The sequence below is a fragment of the Neopsephotus bourkii genome, unplaced genomic scaffold (genome assembly GCF_033783945.1).
Source record: "Neopsephotus bourkii isolate Nb327-2 ecotype Australia unplaced genomic scaffold, CSIRO-AGI_Nbou_v1 NB_1600, whole genome shotgun sequence".
In the NCBI taxonomy this organism is placed as follows: Eukaryota; Metazoa; Chordata; class Aves; order Psittaciformes; family Psittacidae; genus Neopsephotus; species Neopsephotus bourkii.
Genome location: NW_026902076.1, coordinates 2,223,613 through 2,242,305, shown reverse-complemented (window position 1 = coordinate 2,242,305; position 18,693 = coordinate 2,223,613). Strand labels below are relative to the sequence as shown.

At 41.6% G+C, this 18,693-nt stretch overlaps 1 protein-coding gene across 5 annotated transcripts in view; it reads right to left on the bottom strand.

The window, feature by feature from the left end:
* Positions 1-18,693, bottom strand: part of PKHD1 (PKHD1 ciliary IPT domain containing fibrocystin/polyductin) — a 251,034-nt gene that overhangs the window by 153,725 nt on the left and 78,616 nt on the right. For all 5 annotated transcript variants that reach the window (XM_061372231.1, XM_061372233.1, XM_061372234.1 and 2 more), the window contains exon 36: positions 6,537-6,687. In XM_061372231.1, the coding sequence (XP_061228215.1) occupies positions 6,537-6,687 (151 nt within the window). The remainder of the gene's footprint in view (positions 1-6,536; positions 6,688-18,693) is intronic.

Below are 18,693 nucleotides of genomic sequence, written 5' to 3'. Positions count from 1 at the left end.
AGCCTTAAATAAGGACAATTGGTTATTTCATGGACCTGTCACCTGCACGCAGTTGACATGCTCACACAACGTTCTCATGAGCCATAAAAGTTTATTGTAGGCTGGGGCACTGCCGAGCAAGATGCAAAGGGTAAAAGAAGTTTGTTATATTGGCTTCATCCCAAAGGCTGCCAGAACCAAGAGTCCAAAACTCATTTTTCCACTTCCCTATGTTCCCTCATGTTCACAATACTCTCCTAGACTAGTTGTGAGTTCAAATGTCTGTGTACTACCAGGAAGACATCCCTAACAAGTTAAAATGTTAAGCTTGTATTCCAGCATTTTGTTGGACGAAGGCCTTAATCTATCCCTGGGCGAGGAACCAGCAGCTGCTTGAGTACTCTCAGACAGAAATTGTCTCCTAAGCCCAACAGGCCTGTGTTTTCTGGCTTGCTGTGCTCGCAGCCATCTGTTCAGATGGCATAGGCTCCTTTGTAACAGAAGATAGGCAAAGGCAATTCAGATTGGCCACCAAGAAAATGCTGCCATAGGTATATCACCTTTGAAGAAGTCCTCCTTCAATGGTTAGGTAGCCTCCAAGATACTTAGCAACACCCTTGATGCATTTGCAAGGGGAGAGAGAACTTGTTGGGAAGAGGTGTGGACACTCCTAGATGGCTTCCAGCATCTACCGTATGGACATAATGAAGGAAGCTTGCAGGTGGGTCTTGTGAAGGCATCAGGGTAAAAAGGACACACAGAGGTGTGATGAAAAAATAGATCCATGGGCTGTTATTTCAAGTCCTCATGGGACAGACATGCATTAAATGCTTCACCCTGAGCAAGACAGGGGTGTTCTGGGGAAGGCACAGGAGCTCTGTTTTAAGGAGCAGGATTATGTTTCTGCTCACTTAGAGCCTGCCTGCATGAGCAGTAGACCAAAGTGTTTCTATCTGCTGGGCCCTTTCACCCACAGCTATCTTGTTTCAAGCTGATTTCTGCATTTGAAATTGAAGATATTGAAGACAGGGCTTACCTCCTCATGTCTAATGCAGTAGGTCTTAGAGACAGCCTGTTCCTACAGAAAAACTATCCTAATGCATGGTCTGCCAAACCATCAGAGGAAGAGGGGATACTTCAAAACTTAAACCTGTGTGCATTCATGTTACATGATATCCTTCCTGTGTAGTTCTGTACTCATGACACAGAATATAGCTTGTGGGGAGATTCTAACTGGACACAAGAAGAAAATTTTTCATAATGAAAATAATCAGTCACTGGAATAATCATCCCAGGGAAGTGGTGAAATCCCCAACATTGGACACTGTTAAGATTTGTCTGGACATGGCGCTGGGACATCTAGTCTAGGTCATGCTTTGCCAAGAAAGGTTGAACAAGATGACCCCTTAAGTCCCTTCCAGCCCAATATTCTATGAGCCTATGGTTTAAAATTCTTAGGAAGACCTGGATCTCAGCTCCCAGTCTACACAGGTAACAAATGTATTTCTGTACCATGTAAAAGTGAGAGAAGAGAGATCTACCAATGGTACAAATCTGTTCCTGTAATGAGGGCCTGATTAGTGCCCAGGACATGTAGAGACAGAGCAGATCTTTCTATCCCACGGTAAGAGGCAGCATCCCTTGAAAGGGGCACATCCCCTCCTTCCATACCAGCAAATGGAGGAAGAGGATGGTGTTGCCTCAGGCTTCAGCCCAGCCTCTGTGGGAGCTGAATGTGGTTCTTTGGCTGGGATTAGCTTCAACTGATCTGCTCAGCCTGTAATACCCTAGAGGAGATTCATGAGCTACTGAAGTTAAAGCAAACTAATTTCATTGGCAAGCAAGAGCCTAATGAGGCATATGTGCAAGCTATAAACCCATCCAAAACATCATGGGAAAGAGAAACCTGAAGGCCATACCCAGACATGAACCATGGTTTACAGCTGGTGAAAAAACATTAAAACCCTTTCTGTAGGGTTGCTCAGCTCTGTGAGTGGTACTCCACTGAATAACACTGAATCCCTACAAAAAAAATACACTAAGAAATTTAAGAACTGATGCCTTTCCTTTTTTTTTTCCATAAAACCAGACAAGACTTTGAGTCTCTAAGACTATAATTGTTGCAGACTTGGTACACCTCACTGTAAGAACATAGGAAAATACTACACAGAGACAGGGAGAAATAGGGCTGATTTTTCTTCCTTTTAAATCTCAATTAAAAAATACATTGGATGAAATTTCCCATTAGCTGGTACTATTTGTACATCTCATGTTCTTTCTTTAATTAAAAAACATGCTTATTGCCATACTGCCAGAATCGCTTTTACGGTATTTTAATTGTAATGTCTCTGCCTGATTAAAAAAAGAAAATATGAACCAGAAACTGCCTTCAAAAAGTATCACAATGCACATCCCAAATGGGTTGAGCAAAGTGGCACAGAAAACACGTCAGCACAAGCAGTTTCCAACTGTGCCTACTGACAAGGGGTTTTAAAACGGGTTTAAGGACTGGTTGATGCCATAGACAGGAAAACAGAAGGAAAAGCTTTTTCCTTCCTTCAGGAATTTCAGGCCCAGTCTTTAAAAGCAGCGACTGAAGCACTAGTTATTTAAAAACTGCTCATGCGGGTGTATTAGTCAACATTTGATGCTTTTTGCTAATAGCATTAAAGCCAAGGAAAAAGTAAAGTAAAATAGATAACTGAATTTCTCTCCTCCCTGGATCCACTCACAGGACCCATTTTAGCCATAGTCTGGTCTGAGCAAGGATTACAAGAAATTCAAAACATTGATGTTCAAGTATTGTTCTTGTGAAGTATTTTGAAATCAGGTTATAATCGACAAAATTATGTGTATCTTTGAGACTGATCAGCTCTATTTTTTATTTTTTTTCTTGTGAGTTAAAGGTTTTGGAAGAAAAATAAAAGCTCAGAATACCTGAGGTATTTTGGAAACTGCACAATGTTTAGAGGCAGGAATCAAAAATGAGGTGAGTCAGACCTTTCTGAAAACCTCAGCTTGGAGTCCAACTGTGGAAGAGGGAACAGAAATGCTGCAAGGATACAAACAGCAGGGGACAGTAACAGCTGTGGCAAGTTACACTGAGGTTTTTCTAAAAGGACAGAAAAAATCTTCTCCCTTTTGCCAAGGATGGCCTTCTCAATATTGCCATTGCAAAAGCAACTGGTCAGTTGGGGATCATAGAATAGTTAGAGTTGGAAAGGACCTTAAGATCATCTAGTTCCAATCCCCCTGCATGGGCAGGGACACCTCAAACTAACCCATACCACCCAAGGCTTCGTCCAGCCTGCCCTTGAACACCGCCAGGGATGGAGCATTCACAACCTCCCTGGGAAACCTATTCCAGTGCCTTACCACCCTAACAGGAAAGAACTTAATCCTTATATCCAATCTAAACTTCCCCTGTGTATGTTTTAACCCATTACCCCTTGCCCTATCACTACAGTCCCTAATGAAGAGTCCCTCCCCAGCATTCCTATAGGCCCCCTTCAGATACTGGAAAGCTGCTATGAGGTCTCCACGCAGCCTTCTCTTCTCCAGGCTGAACAGCCCCAACTTTCTCAGCCTGTCTTCACATGGGAGGTGCTGCAGTCCCCTGATCATCCTCGTGACCTCCTCTGGAATACTAGCAGAGTCACCCCAGAATTAATCCCCAAGGTCCTCCTTAAACATCAGACAGTCCTTTTGGTCTCCAGACATCTCTAGAGCACTAGAAATTCAGACAAAGGCAATAGCACATGTCTGAGATATCAACCCACCAAGCACAAAGGAATTACTTCAGTGTAAGCTCTGTGCAAACGAAATTTCCATCTGTCCTCGGTTATCATAAATATTTCCATACTTGTGATGTTGGGATTACAAAAATAACTGCAGTCTGCTGAATATATGGTTATCTACAATCTGTCTATCTTGTATCTCTTCCCCAATCAGTATTGTCTGAGCAGTTTCACAGGCTGGCTATTAAACTTTCCACTGCTGATAACCATGTGTTCATGCTCTGCTTGTTGAGGAGGAGGCAGAAACTGCTGAGCCCTCATGGCAGTGAGCAAGACCCGGCTGCCTAATCCTACTTCTCTATTGCTTTGGCCTCCATATCTTCTGCCCAGGCAGTCTTGTCACTGCCCAGAACCATTACATGTATTTGGTTATACAACCAAAGCAGGGTCACTTTAAGGCTGCACATGAAGTTGGCATCCTTGTTATAATAGCCTTTAAACAATTTCTACAATGTTGAAATCATCATAAAGAGACAACACAGGGGAAGTACTCAGAATCCTTATGGTGTCCTAAAAAGGGAGAATTTCAGGAAATGGGCCTGTAAGCATGTGTTGGGTTTGCTGAATACAATACCAGAAAACAGGCAGTACAGCATCTTCACAGCAGAGTGGACTCGGTACCATTACAGCAGTTTTTCATATGTAAAGTCTCTTATATTTTCGGCTGTGCACAGAGAGCCTGACACTGAGTCATGAAAGCCAAAGGGAACAGAACTACAATTTAATCCCATTCTCCAGCTCCAACTAAGAAAAACTCTCCAGCTAGAACAGGAATAGCATGTGTCAATCGAAGCACATATCTACACCTGCCTACAGGTTAGGGGCTTGTCATGCCTGTCTTGCAGAGAGGGAAAGTTGTAAATTATTTGACTTGCTTACAGACTCAGTAGTTGCTGTTCCAAGGGGATCACCTAACTGTGATTCATCTTAAAATGGGTATCTATAACACCTAAGATGAACAAGTCTTTGGTGGTGTATGTTTCTCTCTCAATACAGGAGCCTAAACAAATCCCCTGACCTGGACTTAAGGAAAGATAAGTTTAGGAAAGATAAAATCTCAGTCTTATATCAGAACAAATCTCAGCATGTCCTGAGTCCAAATCTAACCATGGCCAAACAGCTAGCAACACCCATGTGAGTGGGGGTGCACGTAACAAGGAAACTTCAGCAAAGGTGAAGCTCATAAACGATTACCACATGCTTTTAAAATGTTTGGTCCCTATGTTTGGCATAGAGCAATGAAGAAAATAATAGCATCAAGACATTTTATTGCTGCTTTCCTAAGTGAATCTGCATTATAAACCAAGCTTCTTGGAAAACATGATAAAGGAGAGAAATTATTTGAATGTCAGATGAGCCAAAGCCATAAAGATACTGCTCCAGACTTCATTAAATTCAATCAGACCTCTGTTTGCTTCATGAGTGCTGACTCATAGATCAAATGTGCCCTTGAGTAGGCCCAAAGTTCAAAGGGTTTCTGCTGTAAATATTATGCCCCAATTCTTCAGAAAGTCAGAGATTAGCCCCAAAATCCTCAGCCAGATTTGGAGCCAAAAGACTCAGAAATCTGGGGCTCTGACCTAGCTCCTCTACTGAAGAATCATGCATTGCACAGATTTAGGATTTGCACTGTGGAAGACAGGGAAAAAGACTGTAATAAAACTTTTCACCTTTTTTTTAATCTCAGATTCTTACTTTTTTTTTTTTTTTTTTTTTTTTTCCCAAACAGGAATGATGCCTGCTGTAGGAATACTTGAAAATTTCTGAAAGTAGACAGAACAAGTTCAATCTTTTTAGGAAATGTTCTCACAAGTCAGATAAACTTGAAAAGCTTTTTTCTCTATAGAATGATCATTCAAAGTTAGATTAAAATGTAATTGTCAAATATCTTTCATCATAATCTCAATGAAAAACTAGCACCTTAACATCCTTGTAATGTAACATGATTTTCACCAGCAAAGATCCAGTTCCTTAAACATATAAAAAACTCTTCTTTGCATTTTTTGAGCACCATTGCAACAGAGGCTTACACATAGGCTTAACTTTGAGCAAGTAATTTCACTAGAACAACTCATTCATTGATACTAATTATGTGCACAACAGTTTTCACAATCAGGGCCTAACTTTCAGGCACAAGGAATATTTCTGGCACCAAATTACAAGCAATTTAAATTCTTACTTCAACACCCGAGATATACCCCCTGATTCTTATGCTGAATCTACTCCAGCATACGTGAATCCTGCAAACCCAGTGTTTCCCCCCATAACTCTGCTCAGTTATTTACTCTCCACCAGCCATGCTCTAGGATCTTGGATTCTTTATTACATTCAGTAGCTGTGGCCTGTAATTTTGTAACATCATTAATTTTATAAATGATTTTGCAACACAATTGCTTCAAAAATGCCAAATAAACCTGAGCTGATTATTGTTATCAGCACTGCCGTTATCACTGAATGCCACTCAGAAGAGCAACGCTGCCAGTATCTGAAGGAAAGAGAAAAAAAAAAGAGGAAAAGCCTTCCTACTTGTATTGTCATTATGCCTCAAACAACATAAACGATGCCTTCTGCATACATAATAATTAAATGCTTCCCCTGTCCCCCATCCCCATCCTGTTGTATCTACAGAGATCGGACTCAGCCTGCCTGACCAGGTGTCTCCTTTGATGCCAAAGCTGCGAAATGGCAGGGGAGATCACAGACATTAAAAACTCCAGCCCTGTAGGAGCAAGAGCTCTGAACCCCCCCCCCTCTGCAGACCTTTTAGATGCAGCAGGTTGAGGTTGTTGGTCGTGGTTCCCAGCAGCAGGGTCCGGCCTTCTTCTATCGTGACGTTATCGCCATCTCGCGGCTGGTGTCCGGCAGGCCAGCTGGAGTCCTTGTCCCATTGGCCGCAAAACTGCAGGGCAAGCTGGAAAAGAAGACCCAGAGAAGTTCAAAGCTCACCACTTCCCACCTTTCAGAAAGCCAGCTTGCAGAGAGCACGGCGGAGGAGATGCCAATGCCATTACTGAATACGGGTTACTTTCCCAGTGCGACCCCATGTAGGGCAAAGGGATGGAGGGACATTGGGGTCAGAGACTTTTTTGGCCTTTAGAAATGCCTGTCACCATTTGCGGATTGCTCATCATCTTGTTCTGATCTGGGTAACAAGGCGTTTGCTGCAGGTCTGGCTGCAGAAAGTCTGCAGGTTTCCTGGCGTATGTCTCTCTCTGCCTCCCAAAAAGCAGAACTGCATGTTAATCCCTGGAAATGTCATAAAAATAGACTGAAGAGTTTCAAATTAAAACATGCTGCTAGATGGCCAATATTTTTCTTTACAGGCTTTTCAAAGTCTCTCCTGTCACTTCTGCATACCTCCTTTCAAATACCTTTTTAGCTTTCTCAACTTTATTATTTTAATTGTTGTTATTTATTATTATTATTATTATCTCTCCTTTGATGGTTTGGACATCAGTTCCAAATAAAGCCTTGATTAACTTGAAAACAGCAAATAGACTGACTCATGATGACCAAGGACAAAATGATGCCTGCCTATTTCAAGTCATGGATTCTCCTAACCTCTAGACTTCAAGCATGCTCTTTGCAGTGAAAGGTTTGACTGGTTTCTTGAGGAATATGCTCACATTTCCATGGACATGTTTGCACAACTGTGAACACAGGCATTTATAATGGGTTCTTTTGACTTACACATGAGCTATCAAGAACAACCTCAAGCGATCTGAGGACAGCGGGGGTAAACAAGGCATGGCAATATTTGTGGCCATCACTGGGGTGTGTTAATCCAGAACAGCAGTAGGAAGAATAACTTCGATACAAAAGTAAAATATAGTTTTTAATAAGAGCACATCACATGCATTACAACTTTTGCTCTGGAGCTGTAGTTTAGGTGAATTGACACTAGTGGTGTTATGATAGTTATTCTTTCAACTGCTCTATTGTTAATTTTAGCTTTATGTGCCTGATATTTTATACATTTCCCATAGCACCCAGAAACTATTATATGGTGACTACTACCCTAATTATTTACACCAAGGAATGGGTGTTGGCTCCAAAGCTGAATGATACGACTGGCTTATGTCCATTCTGTTTGTAAGGTATGGATTTTGGTTAACATTTTCTATCCTCTGCCTCTATGATATCACTAAAAAGGGAATTACTCAGTTCAGTGTAGACTGAAGCCTGGGACTGTATTAACACACATGAGGTAAAAACATCTGGGGAGCTATATCTCAGGCGTCAGAAGGAGTGAACCACATAATTGTTAGAGATAATATACCTTCGTATCTGTACACAACAGTTACAGAGAACACAATTTCTCCATGGTCACTAAATGAAATAGGACAAGTTTCATCTTCATTACTTCTGAACATGTATTTATATATTTCAGAGATTTAGGACAAAGTTCCATCTGAAAAGATAGATATCTTTATCCACTGTCTTTCCAGAGAGGCTGTGAATTACTTTTCACTGATACGCTTTGAAGTAAACTATATACAATATACAAGGGTACACAATAGATCCACTTGTAAAAGCAGTTAATTAAACTTGTTTTTATCTCAGAACAAGGGACATAGGAGGATGTAGCTCATGGCAAGGCAAACATTTCCCAGATACAATGCATATCAAGCCAACTGTAACAGAGAATTACAAATTCCATAAATTCCTGTCTGGCACAAACACAACCAATATCGCCAGCCAAACACTGCATGATGCAGTTAGGAAATGGTACTGAGAAGGTTTGTTAAATGGTTTAAAGTCACCCGGACATCACTGTAACCCTCTGAAGTCACTTAGAAACCTCCAGTTAACTCTAATAGGAAAGCAAGAGCATAAGGAATATGCCAGATTGCTCTTACTAGCAGCAAAAACTTAATAAGCTGTTGGCAGAAGTCTTGCAAGACTTACAAAGAATAAACTATTTTTTGTTTAAGATGGTTCTCCTTTCTAACTAGAAAACACCCTAATTATTTTAGGTTTTCTCTACATAACAATGTTTAAGCTATTCTTGTTCAGTTTCTGCTGTCACCTCTTAAAAGACACTTAGAAGATCCATCCAGTTCTACCAGAACCCTCTAGCATAAAAGCCAGTAGTTCAAATGTGCCAGTGTAATATGGCACAAGAAATGGTCGAAATCATCACAATCGTCTTTGAAACTAAGAACCATTCACCATCTTCAGAATGTGACTTGGAAAAATACAGATATGCTGCAACTAAGCACTCTGTTATCTAGGCGATATGTTTGTCCACATAACGGAACAAGTAAGAAGCAGTTCCTACAGCATCAACCTAAACAAAGACAGATTTTGTTGCTCAAAATAAAGTTTACTACCCAGGAGCAGAAAATGGGTTGTCCAAGTTGATAAAAATCTCTATTGCTCCATCCAGTTTGTACCTGAATGTTTCCAGTGAGAAGACGCCTGGCTTAGTCTGCTGCCAGGTGTACCATTTGCACGTGCATCATTCAAGTGATTTCTGACTTGTATTCTTTTTTCCCTTTTTCCTTTTCTTTTCTTATAAAAATAAACAAACAAACAGCAATTAATAATACAGGGCCAAGTGCTGTTTAGAATCACTTGTACCACCCTTGCATTATCAATCTAAAGAATCTGCCTGAAGAGAGAGGAAAGGGGGTTTGCTCAAGGAAAGTACTTAATTGTACAGAGGGAAATGTTAGAGGGAAAGCAGCTTTGTAGGAATTGAGGGAAATCATTGAACTGATGTAAGGAAAGGAGATAGCAGATTTTATTTGGTGACCCTTCTCTTTTAGTCCTAGACCATTTCTTAACATGAAAGAGCACCTTCTTATGATCTCTGAAAGAAGAAGCTGTGGTCTAATGCAAGGCTAGTGAAATGGCCAGTCACCCTGCGTCACAAGTACAGTTTGCCTGGACCTTGTGAATCCCATACAATTACCCTCTCCCTGTTTTCTGGGAGAAAAGCATAGTGCAATCTCCGACTGTATGTCTAAATTTCCTTTTCTGAATGGTGGTGGCTGTGTCCAGGTTTTATTATACAGCCCATGGTAAATTAACATGGACTAATATACACAAACTCGTCACACATCCTTCATCAAGCTGGGTGGGTGACAGACTCACAGCTCTAGAAATTCACATGCTCATCTGGCCCTCCTAGTTTCTCTTCATGTGATCTTCAGGAACCTCCTCAAGTTGCTGTGCCTGTATTGTCTGGCTGCCCTATGATCAATATGGGACATGTTGTAGCCCACACTGACCTTACAGACACCAAATACCATCATCTCTGCACGCTAAGGGCAGCATGAGAGACTTTGCTGCCTTGCAAAATGAACATGCTTTTACAACCACTGTGATGGACAAACTCACTTGAGACCCAACAAAAAAAAACAGTGAGACAGTCAACTTATCTCACAAGAGGCCACATGGTCATTTCCTGAACATCATCATGCACAGGCTCCAGCTCCTTTCCCTCTGCCTGCAGTTTGCCTCACTGTTTTCATAGAAGAAAACTCTATCCTTTTCCATTGTTTTCCTCTGCTTGGCACCCAGCATTTGACCTACAGTGTTTAAATTAAACACTTCTCAGTATGACTGAAGAGCAGCAGCAGCTTCAAGCACCAGGGTCATGGCTGAGTGCCCATCCCATGCGTACTTGTTGAACGAACCAGGAGGAACCCGCAGACCAAGGAAAGCTGCACATCAGTGCCTGGCAGTGGGCACTTTCCTCCTGTGCTTTTTCCAGCTTCAGCACAGAACACAACAAATGGCAGGGAGATTGAAAGTCAGGATGAGAACAAGAGGAGTTGGCATAAAACAAGCCCTGAATGATGAAGTTGGAGCTGGGTGGCTGCAGCTGCTGCAGTGAGATGGCAGCTTGGCACTCTGACTTCAGTGTGTACCAAACAGTTGGAAAGATGATTTGGAGGAAATGGAGCTTATGAGACCATAGCATCTCTGTATCATCTGTGATCTCTCTATCATCTTTGACCATCTGTGTCACTGTCAGAGCTCATACTTCAACATGGCCAACTTCAACTAGGAGTGAGACCACCGAGATCATAGAATGGTTTGGGCTGAAAGGGACCTTAAAAATCATCTAGTGCCAATGGGCAGGGGCACCTTCCACTAGACCAGGTTACTCAAAACCCAATTCCTGCAAGGTTCCTGATAATCAGTAGAGACTGGGACAAGAGACTCTTCTGGTGTTTTCCCCAAGGACACAAGTATAGCACTTGTGTCCACACTTAATGGTCACCCAAACTTTCACAAGACATGCCTTCACACCAGACATCCACAGAAAACCCACCCTGGCAACATTTCACTGTACTTGAACCAGTACAGATTACAATGAGTAGGGAACCAAACCTGCAAAATATGTGCAGAAACTCCAGGTGGGTGAGAAATCACAAGCACTGGGACTCCCTAAGGACCCAGTTATTCTTCCTGGGTCCAAATAGCATGAGGATCAGGGAGGGATCTGACATAAAAATTCAATGATCAGAGCCCAGCAATATCTTCCCACCCCTGACATCCATCTGGTGTGTGTCATGCACAGCTCATTTTAAGCCCACACTTTATGCATGAAGCTCACAGCTTGTACATAACACAGGTTAATTTTGAAGGGTATCAACTCCATCATTACAGCTCCTAAACAATGAATGAATTATGTAAAGATAAAATTGTTTTAATAACATACAGTAAAAGATGGACAAGCTCCTTATAATTCAGCACATAAGCACTTTCCTCCCTGCTGTACCTTCTTTTTTCCATTTCCAGGCAGATTTCTTTCCATTTTTATGTTTTTAGCTGCTGCTGTTGTCAACCAGCCTGGGATTGCCTTTATGTCAGCCTTTGGGGACATGATCTCTCAGTATCACTTTCTCAGCTTGTGCCTGTGACTACCAGAGCTCAGAAACAGCAGCAGCAACTGCAGAAAATGAATAAATAACAGTGCTATACTTGCATTCCTACACAGGTTGGCAAGCAAGTCACAAAGGGAAGAGATTGTAAGTGAATATTTATTTAATGTTTGGCCTAAATTTTTGTAAGTAACAATCAATTTGCCAACACAACATATTTATCCAGTGATTTTTAACTCTCTTCCCCAACATGCAAGAATCTGGGCTTTAAAAGGTCGGGAAACTGCTGTTTAGACACAGTATAAATAATCTGATCTCACTTTGTGGTGACTTTATAGTTTGTTTGGTTAGTTGTGGGGATTTTTTTAGAGCACAGTCCTGAAATGTGGAATGCAGCAACTGTTACAGACACAAAGACAAGAGCCCTAATTCTCTGATCAGAAAAAGACAGGAGTTTTAAAACCAGCAGTGTAGTCAAGCACAACCTCTGCTTGCTGCTGTGCTCCACACTCTTCTGGGCTGTGGATTTCAGCTGAGGATTATCTGTGACATGGCCACAGAGAGAAATCTGAAGTCAGGAGGGTTTTCCCACCAGCTCCCCTCGCCTGAAGCCAGCTTTCCGCTTTCCCCTTTCCCCCATTCACATCCAATAAGACACGGAGCACAATACTGCTCCTGCATATGCAAGAAACTCTCCTAGTTGCTTCCTATGATCTCTAGCAGGAAGAAGGTGCACCCCTCCTGGTGTGCGTGGCCACAAATAAGCAAACGTTTCCCATGCTGCAGACACAGCAGAGATTGACACGCACAAGGTAGCCTTTTCCATGATGCTGACAGATTGCCATTTAACCAGAGAGTACCTAGAGCAAGTGTTCCTGTCCTCAGTCACCACGGAGAGACAAGGTTAACATTTTAAGTGATGGAGTACAGCGTATATTTCCCCACCCCGTAGACCCAGGACTCCATGCCACATTTGAAAACACTTTAATTTCAGTGATGGATACAGGGAGCTCACTTTCCAGGCTGTGAACTCTTGACAGCTTCTCAGCTTAATACATCAGGAAAAGATTTACACCCCTCACCCAACTCCCATCCACCTGAAGGAAAGAAAAACATATATTTGGAGGAGACAAAAAGGGAGGGGAGGTATTTTATTACACTAGATATCTTTTAAAAGGTAAGTATTTTCAGCCATCTGCTCTAATTATTCCTCCTGTATTGGCCACCATCTTCATGCAACAATAGAAATAATTATCTCCTCAAGGGCAGAAAAAAAAATGTTTACAGAAACAAACAAAAGTTGATTATTTTTAGCTCCTAGGGAAAAAGGAAACAGGCTACTTCATGAAGGAGCAATCAGGAAGGTGGGTAGAACATCTATAATTAAAACAGACAAATTGGTGCAGGCTCCTCCTTCCTACACAAACTTGAAAAGGATGCAAATACATGCCATTTCTACAGTCAGCAGAGCTAACATGCAAAACGCTGCCCAGTGCTCAAAGAAACTGAACCTGTCTCTTGGCATCATTACTTGTCTCTCTTGCTTGTAGGGCCTCTAACCCTTTGACAAATTAACTGAAAATCACTCACCACAATTGTAAAGTTATAGAATTCCAGTTCATGTGGATAGTTCTCATAGTCTGTATAACCAACATCCCTGAGACAAGGACACTCTTTCATCCTGCTGTTGTAAGAACAGCTTCCTGCATGCACTTCATCACTCAGTGTAAAAAATATCCTTTTCTCTATATGAACTAAAACCAAAACAGGACTTTTGCTAACAGAGAGAACAAAGGTTCTTCCAATACAAAGCTTCATGGGAAAGGCAAAACAGGGTTGTCCCAAAGAGAACAGAATATACCTTACATTGTGCAAAAACAAGTGTAAGACAAGAAAAAAAAAATATTACCTCCATCAGCAGCACAGTGCAGCACCTTACTTTGTAGACAAACATACGGATTTACATTCCACACAGAAATAAGTACAATTTAGTTGGCTGTGCTATGAAATGAAAGAATGGACAAACTCAAATAGTCAAAGCTAATAATGAATGCAGAAGTTCATGAGGCTTCTGCAAGCAGTCTCAGGACACAGGGTAGCATCTAATGCTCATTACAGGAGAGCAGGAAACACCAACTAGCAGGGAAGAGTGGCAAACCAGCATGCTATGCACCATTCTCCACTCCTTCCTTCCAGAAAGGCCAATTTTCACCATGGAGAAGCAAACAAGACAGAGATTAAGAATTACCAGTTTTTGCAGGGTTACTCTTGCCCATGCACCAATTTCAGAGAAGATGCCTTCAAATATTAAAGCAGCTAGTACTGAGTTTCTTTGGAAATTAGAGTGCCAAAGAAGTCTAGTAGATCTTACAGTGTGATCAACAACCCCTTAAATGACTTCATGTGCATTTCATTACAGTACTCCAACTTTGCCATTGATTGAGACATTTCCAAGGACCTTTCTAGGCTGGATGTGAGGGAGTAGAAAGTAATGAATGGAGAATCTCTACAGAAAATTGTAATAGGCAGTCTATTTCCATCCTCTTAGTAAAAACATCACATTCACCTCTATCACTTCTGTTTAATCTGGTTCCATTTGGAAAGTCCTTTGAAAGAAGAACATGGCAAAACAGGGAGTATATTTCAACTTCTCTAACTTTCTCCAGCCTTCCCTCTAAGAAAAGACAACCTCTTGGCTCCTAGGAACTCATGAGCTTTGGACGCTGAGAAATTTCTCACCCACTTCAATTCTATGGGATGATGACCCTGAAAATAACATGATCTGACCACCAAGGTCCTTCTCATAGTGTCAGTGTTAAGACAGTCCCTGGTGCCAGTTTAGCAATGAATAATAAGGTAGTAGTTTTTAGACTCTGGAAAACAATTAAGAATTTTACTGACAGTCCAGGGGCATGAACAGAAGTACCCCTCAAATTCCTATCATGGCAGAGACCAACTGAGCAGACACTGGTAACCAATATGAGCAACAGATGTAGTCAGGTGACAGGACTGTCTTTTCCAAGTTTCTGAAAAACATTATACAAAAAATGGCAGGAATGGTTGTGCTTGAGTCACAAATCATTAAGGAAGTAGCCTTACGCATGTTAAGAAAGTGAAGGAAAGATAGCCAAAGTATATAACACAAAAAAATGCATCATTTATGCCAAAAGGCAACATCCCCAAGAAGACTGGAAGTAACTATAGCTGTGAATAAATTAATGATGGAAATGAACAGAATGCTTCTGACTGTCCATGCATTGAGAATCTGTATCAGGTTTCCAAAGGGAGTAGGAGACCAAACTGGGGTTTCCTTTATGAATTGGCATGCTTGGCATGATTGTCTGTGATAAAAAAAGCCTGGAACCTAACCGAACAAGCCCTTTCCAAGGCCATGAGATGATATTTCAATATCTACATCATCTGATGTAACTTCTCTTTAACTTTTACTCTAGCTTTAAAATGTAGGCAGCATCATCCTACCTAAGCAGTTCCTTCATTAATGACTCCTGTAAGCATTTATACACGGATCGGAGCTGGGCTCATGTCTGGACATGTGGTGACCACCTTATACCTTTATTTTTAATTGAGACTGCCTGTACCCTGAGTTAAAAAGAAAGGATTACTTATGCTTGGGTTTTTCCCCCCTTTTATATTTATTTTATCTGTCCTGCAGGAATCTTTCTGATTTCTGTTGAAGTGCACAGGCACAAGAAGGGAAGTATCTGGCTGGGCATGTTCTGTACAGGACTGATGAATGGCCCTACTCTCCCTCCAACTATTACAGGATAAATCTGTTTACACACAAAAAATTGACCTGGGCTGGTGAGGTGGGACTAGAACCAGGAAACTTGCACGTCCCAGAGGTAAAAATGCATTTGCAGCCAACAGCATTAGTAACCCAAGACCATAAACAAGCCACACTGTCATTAATTACTCAGACAGGGGCAGCCACAAAAGCAGTGAGAAGACCCAAAAGCCAACTGTAAATAGTTCATCTGGCTGATTAGTTCACCTAAAAAAATGAGTGGGCAGTTTCAGAGGTCAGAGCCCTTGGCACAAGTCTGTCTGAGGCCAATTTGCAACTGGACAATGGCATAATAAACAGCTTAATTCCTGTTAAAAGAATAAAATAAGGTCCCAAACAATTAAATCAACAAAACCACTCAAAAAACAACTACCAAAAATAAGGATTTTCCAGCAGGGGAGTAATCACTGCAATTTCCAAGCACATAAGGTAAGGCTCTTTGCACCAGAGGTATTTAATTAAGGACATGGAGTGTTAGTTAGGTCTAATGGTGCTTTCACAGGGAAGGCACTGAAAAGACATTGCTGTTGTCAGGGGGTGCACGTCCCAGATATAGCACAAGCCAGCTTCCTATAAGCAGGCAACAAAGCTCACCCAAGATATTATACCATGTAATGGGGGGTTATGAGCAGTAGTAAGCCACTCTATAATGAAACAAACCAGGAGATCCATGGGAAGGAACAGGTCTATTTACCGCATTGATGAGAGTCCGTGTTGCTCTTGAGTCTTTCAGAGTCTTTTAGAGTCTTTTGAGGGTTATGGTGGGAGGTTGATCTTATGATCAGAAAACTCCAAATATTAAGGAAAACAGTCTGGAAGCAGAGGAAATGCCTTGAAGCACATTAAGAGCCCTGTTTCACAAAATGCAAGTTTTCTCTACAGTAGTTCATTGCTAATTCACAAAAATCTTCCTAATTTTCATGTATGGCCTGATACTAAGAAACAGCTTATTTTAGTGGAAACTATCCCAGTGCAGAGTTTTAATTGTAAGCTCAATTGCATGAAAATCCTGTGCATGGAAACACATTGGGGAATTCAGTGCAATCTTCCAGTTTAGATACAGCACAACCGGTTTTTCCTTTCCAGAGCACAGTCAAAGGGCACACATAATTTACACATCTCTCCAAACCAGTGATTTCTCAGAGGATGAAGGCTTCTGAGACAAATTAAATATGTCAATTTAATGGTAATGAGAAAATTGCAACATCAAGTTGTTTACACAAGCAGAATAACCAAGCCTGGCGACTCTGTTAGCCTTTGCACTATGTGTTGTGCAAATATTGTCTCACAAATGAATGATCTTGACTTACTCTAACTAATCTGAGAGCAAATATTGCAAATACAAAGATTAGCTGAACAATTTTCCAACCACCTGCAGGAAAAGAAATCAAATTACATGCCTACATGTCAACAGAAAGGATTGCTGAATGGGCAGTACAGTCAATGGGGCAGAAGAAAGGAGGCTGTTCCACCCCAGCAGCAGAGATCTGATGATGATGAGTTTTTGGGATCAGGCAGGAGGATAAAAAAAGTTGTGTGTCCCAAATCTGCTGAGAGGATGGGCAGGAGATCAAAAGCACTGGTGTGGTTTCCAGCCCTGACTTCCGCCCAGCTCTTGTAAGGATGTAGGGAATACAAGTGAACTGATATACAGGTAGTCTCCACCACAAACCCAGTTCACAAGGGCTTTCAGTGATATACCAGGCAAAGACTGAAAAATGCTTAGAAGAAGGGAAATGCTGCAAGTAGGCTACAACTTGATATGTCTTATGTGTAAAGCAAGTATATAGACAGCAAAACCACATAGACCAAGGACAAACACTGACACTGCCATTTATGCATCCAAGTCTCTTCAGCCAAATTGGCAGGGCCATTCAAGTGACTGTAACTGAACATCTCATGATGGAAGAAGGGACCTGCTAGGAAAACAAGTTGCAATCCCTGTTTTGTTGAAGGAAAACTGATGTGCTTGCTGATACCTTCTGAAGCAGGAAGCTGTTGCTTTAGTATCCCACAAGGAAAAGTCATGTCTGACTGCACAACGTTTGGTTTCTGCTTAATCACTGCAGCAGCTTCATCAAAACATTTTGCCTGATGATTTTCACCTGCTTAAAATGTACTTTTAAATTAAATTCCACTTTGAGAGAGAGGACCTGAACGGGCACAAAGAAATTTATTCAGGCTATATAACTTCTCTACCTCCCAGGATAAGACCTGATGTAAATTAGCAGTGTTGAAAGTTATCACTTTCTGAAATCTGCCCCCTTGCTCCAGTACAATGCCCTGCATAAAGGTAGAGAAGTTTCTAAAGTCTTCATTTTCTCTGTCAGAAGTGGAATCCTAAAGGAAGTTAGAAATTAACCACCTTACTGCAATTTAGTAGTACCTATTACCTTCAGCATTTGGAGCTAGGGTCTGCCATCCAGCTACGGAGCACCGCCTAAAACAACCCAGCTACCTTTACTCATGCAGCAGAGACACAGGCAGTTCTCCAAGCTGTATCATTGCTGCCCACTTAGGTTGTGCTATAGGGGTGCAGGATTTGGGACTCCAAGCAGTTGCTGAGACAGTCCCTCTCCGGCAGACATGGGTGACTGCATCCAGTAGTGCTAATGTTAAACTTCTGCGATGGAACCAAAGGGCAATGCTGAGTAAGCCTGCCCTGTCCTTCCAATCCTGTACCTGCCCAGCAGAGAGAGGGTTTCACCCTGCACTCTATTATTTCATAGAATCATAGAATAGTTTGGGTTGGAAGGGACCTTAAAGCTCATCCAGTTCCAAACCACTGCCATGGGCAGGGACACCTTCCACTAGACCAGGTTGCTCAAACCCCTGTCCAATCTGGTTTGAACACTTCCCGGGATGCAAGCTTTTTAAACAGCTCTGCCTAATCTGCGAGCTTTCAGAGTCCGCTCTCAAATGCAATGTCCTGTTTAGTTTTAGCACATCAACAACATGCTTTCTTATCCTATCTGTATGCATTATCTACTGCTGTAATGTATCATGTACTGAACTACAGCATCATTACAGGTAAGTGCTCAGGTTTAAATGCAAGCATAATTGCATAATGTGGTACAGCCAGGAAGAATAATGCAGGAAATAGAGCCAGCTCCATCTGATAGTGCAATCTGACTGGAACGCCGACCGCTTGGATCCAAACACACAGCCTAGATGGGGCAACCAAGAATAAAAGTGCTTTGCAGTATCTTTATTGTCATCATCAAAAACACTTATCTGTAAGAAAGGTAAAAAGGTGAAGATGAGACTCTTACAG